This window comes from Belonocnema kinseyi, chromosome 7, assembly GCF_010883055.1.
Source record: "Belonocnema kinseyi isolate 2016_QV_RU_SX_M_011 chromosome 7, B_treatae_v1, whole genome shotgun sequence".
Taxonomy (NCBI): domain Eukaryota; kingdom Metazoa; phylum Arthropoda; class Insecta; order Hymenoptera; family Cynipidae; genus Belonocnema; species Belonocnema kinseyi.
In genome coordinates, this window is record NC_046663.1 from 63,726,719 (window position 1) to 63,735,112 (window position 8,394).

The window sequence follows — 8,394 nt, forward strand, 5'->3', positions numbered from 1 at the left end:
CGAACTCTCTAGAGCCTCGTCTAGTGGCCGCCAGGTTTCGTATTTTCGTGTACAACGTTACCGGCTGATGCCGTTGGAATTGATTGTTGAAAATTTTTTTTTTTACATCTTTTATTATTAACCTTTGCACTTTAACGTAGTTTTCTTTCGGCTCTTGCATTTCTCAAAGTTTGAGACCGATATTTTATGTATAAAAAAAGTTCGAACGTTCAAAACATGTTGAGGTTCAGAAAAAAGATGAAATAATTTTCAGTGAACTTCCTACCAAAATCCAGTACCTAAACGTACTTTATTGCACTCTAATACATTTCCCAAAGTTTCAGCTCGATATTTTATTTACAAAAAAAGTTCTTAGGTTCAAAAAAACATTCAGTGAACTGAAAAACTGTCGTCGGTAATATAGGTATTTAGCTGTGTCACATGCCCTTAATAAGATTTTTATCATGTATACACTTTGAGGGTTAAGTCATCAATATTATTGTAATCAATTAGGCATTAAAAAAAAAGCTAAATTTTAGTATCATTTACAATTTTAGTACCTAATTACGATTCGTTAGTTTCAGACTATTTAAATAAAGTTTCGAAATAACTTACTTTGCTGTGACAGTAGACCTAATCTTTAAACCTGAATTCCCTAAAGCTGCAATAGGTACATCTTTTATTAATGCATTTTGAGGTCTTGAAAACAATTTTTCTTTCTTTTTCATTTTTTTCGAAATACGTTAATGGTTATAAAAACCTGTCAACACGCTCGAAATCTCAGAAATTAATTATTAACATGAATACTCTAGTATTGACATGTTAAATGCTTTGGGAACAGAAATGAAAAATTTTTAATAACTGCTGAAGAACTTTATTATTTTATAACATATTTATAACTTTAGTTTGGTTCTTCGCCAGTGTCTTCTTTTGGCGTTGTACCTGAAACATAGCGAAGAAAAAACATGATTATTTTCCTAATCCTTACGAAAAACATTTCTAAAAAAAAAATGATTCTTTAAACGAATTTTGATGAACTGTCAAACAAACTGTTCAAACTGTTCAAGATTTAATTATTTTCAAACTTGTTTATAAAATGGGGGAAAACAGTGCAATCGATATATATATATTACATTATCATTAGAGAAGGTATTAGATTTGTGTACCCCCCCCCCCCCACAGGTTTTGTCAAATGCCCATGTTTTGAGATCCTTTGAACCCAACACAAAACAGGTTTTTACGAATGTGTCTGTATGTATGTCTGCCTGTCTGTGAGCACGATTACTTCCGAAAAAATTAACCGATTGGATTAGCCTTTGGTATATTTTAGTGTTTCAAATTGAAGGTCAAGTTCGCTAACCAGGCATTTGGAATAAAAATTCAAAAAGGGAGCAAATTTTGAAAATGGTTAAGACTACTTTTTTCTAAATTTGAAAATTTTATGTACAATTATTAGTAGTACTCAAAACGACTAACCATTTATCGCAATTACTTTTTTCGCTTTTTGAAATCCCTACAAGATTATCATAACAACTTTTTCAATTTGTTCGAAAAATCGAAAATTCAAATTTTAATCGAACAAAAAAATAATCAATAATTCCATTTTGCGCTCAAACTATGCAATATACGAAAAAGATGTAAAGACAAAAACTGTGCAGCCAAAACAGGTCTATAAATTTGTTAATAATTACTTTTTGATAGGACGTGTGTTTTTTGTTTTACTCGTAAAAAAAGACAACAATAAAAAAAGTTTTTAGACAAACGACACAACCAAAGAAAAAAAAACAATGGAACAAAAGATGTTCACCCAAAGAGGAGCTACATATTTTTTATTATCATTTTTTTGATAGGATGCATAATTTTTGTTTCAATCGAAAAAATGAGATTAAAAAATTAAATTTTTGGAAAAACGACCCGAGACGAAAAAAAATCAAGACAAAAGTTGTTTAACCAAAAAGGTCCACAAATTAATTATTATGTCTTGTTCTAAAAATAGGTACATTAAAAATATTTTTAAAAAAATTCTTTGGAAAAAACACACAAGCTACAATAATATTGTATTTAACAAAATTTTTCGCCTAGATTATATCTATGTAAATTTGCTTAGAACCACTTTACGCTAGGATGGGTATTTTTAGCTTTAATTTAAAAAAAATACATCGAAAATAAACAAATTAAATTATTGAAAAACGATCAAATTTGCAATAAAATGTTTAATGACAAAATTATTTTTTTATAGGATGTGCACTTTTTTTAATTGTAAAAATAATACAATGTAAAAAAAGTATGAATCAATACCAATGCATATTATGAATTGTAATAATATAAATTTATCGAAATGATAGGTTTTTCAGGGTTTTAATAAGACCCATCCCAAAAATAATTTTAAATAGTTTCAAGATTCCTTGAAAAGCTTTAAAATTTTATTTCAAACTCTTGAGGTTCTTTTAAATTTTTTCAAATTAAAAATTATTTTTCAAATTTTTCCATAGCTTCCTAATAACTTTTAAAATTAAATTGAATTTTTTCTTTAACTTCTAGAAAATCCTGCGAATTTAAACAAATTTCTTCAAATTTGGATTGATAAATAGTAGTTGAACACTTATTATTTGTAGAAAAAATTTAAGTAATTTTAAGAGATATTTATAAATTTTTAAATGATTCAAATTTAATTTAGAACTTAAAATGATATGAAATAATGTAAACGAAGTGTGTGTACCGACAAAATTCGAATATTCGTACCGAAATGTCGGTGTATATACCCACAACCTATTTTGAAACAAATTGTAGATTTTTGTAGATTTGAAACAAAAAAATCATAAGCTTTTTAAGCATTGTTAAAGGTTCCAAAAGAATAAAAATAATTCCTTAATATTCCAAAACTGTAGGAATGATTCTATTAATTTTAAAATATGTTTAGAAGTTCTGAAAAAATTTGCACACACTTCGTTTAAATTACTTGACATCATTTCAAGTTTTAATATAATTTTGGATCTTTTTAAAACTTCTAAATATCTCTTAAAACTAGTCAAATTTTGTCTACAAATAATATGGGTTCAATTATTATTTCTACATAAAAATTCAACAATTTCGTTTACAAATTAAACATTTTTTAAAATAGAACAATAAAAATTGTAACGTTAAAATTTTAATAGCTCTTCGAAGTTCTAACGATTTAAAGGTCTTTTTGCCAAACAATTCAGTTTCAAATTGTTTACTTTCAAATATTTCGCTCCAATTTACTTATATAAAATGAACAGTCAATTATCGCTAAATGTTAAATAATTATTCTTTTTCTTAATTAAATAAATGTTAATTGAATGGGTAAAAATGGACTATTTTGGAGAGAAACAATATTTTTAATAAAAGCCTTTAATTATGAATATCTTATTATTAAGTTATTTTTTAAGGTGAACATAATTTTTTAACAATTCGATTGACATTTTTTTTTGCTTCAAAATTAAACTATTTTGTTAAACAAATACTACTGCCAGAAATTGTCGGTATGACTGGAGCGAGGTATATTAAAAATCACTGCTGACTTTTGGAAAGCTTATAAAATTCGACGTCGAATGATGCGTAGGAGACATTTTTGACTAAGCGAGAAGTTAAAAAAATTCTAAAATTTCTCGATTTTATACCTCGACTTTAACTTTTAGCCGAAACTAGGAAAGTTTCACAGAATTTCTGTGGTTAAAAAGGCAACAACTTGGTAGAAGATGTATGTATGTTGTTGATAATTCATTAAAAATTTTTAAAACTTTCGAAAGGTAGAAATATAAAATTTGTAAAAACCCCCTCTTTTTTATGTAAAATTAATCTTCTTGTTTGGAAATTCAACTATTTTCTTGAAGACATATATATTTTGTTAAGAATTCATCTTTTTGTTTTAAAATTGAACTATTCAGTTGAACATTAGTCTGCCTAGATTGAGGATTCAATTGTTTTATTAGAAATGCGTCCTTTGTGTTTCAATTAAACTGTTTCAAATTTAAAATGAAAATCTTTTCTTGTTTAAAATATCAACTATTACATTTTTTTGGGGGAATTAATATTATTTTAGCAAATTAGCAAAGAAGTTCAAAACTATTTTTTAACGAAAAGTAAAGCAATAGTGGCATATTAGCCGACAATTGTGAGAAAATAATGTCTTTGTTTTCGATGTAACGGTGAAAGTGCCATGTGAGGCGAGTCCGAAGCTTGAAAATGAAATAATTGAAGATTGAAACTTTTAAAATCATAGTTTAGGATTGAAACTGTTCGAAATCAAAGAATTAAGAACTAAATCTCACAAGATTGGGATCTAAAGAACTCGAATGCGCCACCTGGTGACAGAATCGGAAAGCCCTGAGCGTACGTAAATTTTGACGGGAAGTATAAGCGAATGTACGAAAATAATTTTTTTAAAGGTTTTACAGTGTTTTTTTTACAGTCAAACCGGGAAAAAATGAAAATTGATAAATAAAATATATGAAACTTTATCAATGGAGTGTTCGCCACGAAAATCGAAGAGCAAAGTGTTTTCTTGTGTGTTTGGTTGCTCTTCTACTGCTCGAAAGCATGAAACTGTTCGGTTTTTCTAAGATGTAATTAAATTCATATTAAAAAAAAAAAATTATGAAAAATCTTATGGTGCATTTACAGCATTTACTGATAGTATGACTTGAAAAATAAAACAGAATAAAGTAAAAAATTCACAAAATTCAAACCGATTTTCAAACTGGTTTCACTGTCAATAAAAAAGATTAAAGAAAAGTTATAATTATCAATTATTTGCCGTTTTTATTCATTAAAAATTTTTCAGCATTCCGAGTGAAAATAATCAAAGCAGGTTATAAATAAAAATATTATTTTAGGTACAAACATATCAAGATAACCTCAAAGTTGAAAAAAGTTACTGCTGATTTGTCATTTCAAGCTGATATAAATTAAATTTTGCATTAAAATGTCGATAGTTAATATTACATTTTAAATGTGCATGTGGGGCAAAAATGGAAGAATTTATTATTTAGACAAGAGTTTAAATTCGAAGTTTGCAAACAAAATGCAATAGAAAGTGAAGTTTCATTTTCCACGTTTTTTCCGCAAAATAGAAGGTGTCACAAATCACAAATTTGAACGATTGTTACTTTAATTTCTAAGGTTTAAGGGTATGTGACACAGCTAAATACCTATATTACCGACCTCACTTTTTCGATTCACTGAATGTTTTTTTGAACCCAAGAACTTTTTTTGTAAATAAAATATCGAGCTGAAACTTTGGAAGATTTATTAGGGTACAATAAAGTACGTTTAGGTACTGCAATTTGGTAGCAACTTCACTGACAATTATTTCATCTTTTTTCTGAACCTCAACATTTTTTGAACGTTCGAACTTTTTTTATACATAAAATATCGGTCTCAAACTTTGACAAATGCAAGAGCCGAAAGAAATCTACGTTTAAGTACAAAGCTTAATAATAAAAGATGTAAAAAAATATATTTCAACAATCAATTTCAATGGCATCAGCCGGTAACGTTGTACACGAAAATACGAAACCTGGTGGCCACTAGACGAGGCTCTAGAGAGATCGAATTTTCGTGTACAACGTTACCGGCTGATGCCGTTGGAATTGATTGTTGAAATATATTTTTTTACATCTATTATTATTCAGCTTTGTACTTAAACGTAGTTTTCTTTCGGCTCTTGCATTTCTCAAAGTTTGAGACCGATATTTTATGCATAAAAAAAGTTCGAACGTTCACAAAATGTTGAGGTTCAGAAAAAAGATGAAATAATTTTCAGTGAAGTTCCTACCGAAATGCAGTACCTAAACGTACTTTATTTAGGGTGACCATAATTGATTTTCGGAAAGTAGGGCAAAAACCTTTAAAAATGAGGACAAAGTAGGACACAAATTTATTTTTAAGAAAGGACAAAGTAGGATATAATAGTTTTAAAAATATGACAAAGGACAGAAAAGTTTTAAAAAGGAGTACAAAGTTGAAAAAAATAGTTGAACACAGTAGTTGAACACAGGACAAAGTACGCCATACTAGAATACAAAGGATTAAAATAAAATGAAAATTTTTCAACATATTTTTTAAATAAAATGTTTTATTAAATTTTATCAACGCTTAACAGCTTATATTTTTATTTTTGAACCCTAATGCATTTTAATCAATGTCACAAATGCACACATATATATTTTTCGTATAGGAGAAATGTTTAATAGTACTTTATATTGTGAATTGATCAAGAAATCATTAAATGATAACATTTTGTACAAAAAAGGTCCAAAAATTAATTGAAAAATAAAGATTAATCATTTGAAAAATCCGGACAAAGTAAAAAATCCTGTAGGACAACTCACACAAGCCCTATAATGAGGACATGTCCAGGAAAATCCGGACGGATGGTCACCCTAACTTTATTGTACTCTAATACTAAAGTTTCAGCTCGATATTTTATTTAAAAAAAAAGTTCTTAGGTTCAAAAAAACATTCAGTGAACGGAAAAAGTGAGGTCGGTAATATAGGTATTTAGCTGTGTCACATGCCCTTAAGAGTAATTTTCAATGGTTTCACATGAGTCTTAAGAGACATCTACCTAGTACCTACTGTCGCCGGCCATTTTGCTTTTGCCGCTAGTGGTACCCTCAAAATTTCATATCCCAATAGATACCATTTTACTTTAAAATGGATTTAATTATAGAAAATAATTTTTAAAAACTCACCGGATAGTGTTTCCGGTACGCATTCTAACCCACTGCGGGATGGGTCGATTTTGGTGTATTTTCTTCGCCAGTTTGCGTTTAATGATAAGCGTCTTATGGGCCGCCTGAAATAAAAAAATGATGAAATTAAAATAACGATTAATAATTTTTAATTTATTGTGATTGCACAGATAAATTTATATTACAGTCAGACGTAAAATGAGCCGCAGATAATAAAAAGTGGAAACACCTCGCAGTTGAGTAAAGCGGAGCTATAGAAAAGTGCCTAAAAAATTGGATGTAATTTCACGCCTGTAAAAAGCAGTAATATATTACGATCCAAATTTTTTAGGCTCTTTTCTATAGCTACTTTTTACTCACCTACGAGATATTTATACTTTTTATTATTAGCGTCTCAAATACAACTCACCATTTTTCGGTTGCTCGAGTCTTCAATGCGATGCGTTTTCAACCGGAAAAGAAAAAAAAAAGCTAGCAAAACTAGAACTATAGCAAAAGTAGCATGATCCAACAAACTATGGTTCTGCCACTTGGAGGTACGAAAAACGTTCAAGCCGCGTCTCGTACGACGACCTCTATTTTGGTTGGCATGACAACGTCGAGACGTTTTTCAAACTTAGATACTTAAAAGTAGATAATAAGAATTTGGTTAATACGTCTTTTAATTAATGAAGATACATAACTTTAAATTCAATAGAAATTGTAAATTTCAAAATATTAGCCCTTAAAGGACCCCTTCTAGGAATAGATAATTGAGATCAATAGAAACGATAGAATCGAGTACTTGGAATTTGGCACGTGACGGCAGCACTTTCTATGGTCGAATTATTTAAAAACATTCAATTTTTTGGAATAATGTCAATTTAAAACAGTATATATTACGAAAGAAATTTGATAATAATTTTCTAGATAATGTTTACTAGATGAAAGTGGCGCTACTATAAAAAATGTGTTTATAGTATTATACATTGAAAATATAAAATCAGATACGCGATAAAAACAAAAAAGTTGATTTTATATTAGTAAAAGCAGCAAAGTTGTTCTGTTTGTTTCATTATGCGTTCTCGGATCATTTATTGCAGTGAACATTTTATAAAGGGCTATAGTTTTTAAAATCAGTTGAGATTAGAAAAAACAAAAAATTAAACGGATATTCAAAAAATGTGAAACGACAGAAAATCGATTGATGTATTATTTTATTATTCGAAAAAGTGCCAGGCTGTTATTAACTGAATGAAGTTAAGGACTTGAAAAAAAAACTGTTAGAGATAAAAGATTTTTTTATCCGGAAGAGGTCTTAATTTTTAATTCTTAGCCATTATTAACACATAAATTCATCTTATGATAAAAACTTTTTATTAATTCAACCTTCTAAATTTAGCAATGAATTTACTTTGTTTATTATTAACAAGGTAGCCGCTAAAATTGAAAAAAAATTTGGAATCATTTTCTAGTTTTAAAAAATGTACACAGAATAGAATAACAGAATAAAACTCAAAGTTTAAGTTTTCAATACTATATCACTGACACATCCGTGAAACAGCATGATTTTTGCATGTTGCTATAACCCAGATACTATTGATTTTTCATTCGGTATACCGCTTGAACGAACATTCTAATTTTTTTTCTTAAACTTTTTGTTAAATTATTAGAAATTTAATTTCTAACTAATAAAAGCGTGCGCGCCATGTGTGTTACA

General features: G+C 28.4%; 1 protein-coding gene across 1 annotated transcript; it reads right to left on the minus strand.

Moving 5' to 3' along the window:
- Positions 1 to 837: 837 nt before the first annotated feature.
- On the minus strand, positions 838 to 7,232 carry LOC117176783 (60S ribosomal protein L39-like). The gene is made up of 3 exons (XM_033367080.1): positions 7,105 to 7,232; positions 6,696 to 6,799; positions 838 to 921 (listed from the first exon to the last, which is right to left on the minus strand). The coding sequence occupies exons 1-3, from the start codon at positions 7,105 to 7,107 to the stop codon at positions 873 to 875; spliced, it is 156 nt and encodes a 51-aa protein (XP_033222971.1). The 5' UTR covers positions 7,108 to 7,232; the 3' UTR covers positions 838 to 872.
- Between the last annotated feature and the right edge of the window lie 1,162 nt (positions 7,233 to 8,394).

Bases quoted from the DNA above. Each gene is read 5' to 3' on its own strand.
- LOC117176783 (XM_033367080.1), bottom strand. The intron at 922-6,695 runs GTGAGTTTTTAA...GCTATGTTTCAG, and splicing joins CGTACCGGAAACACTATCCG to GTACAACGCCAAAAGAAGAC.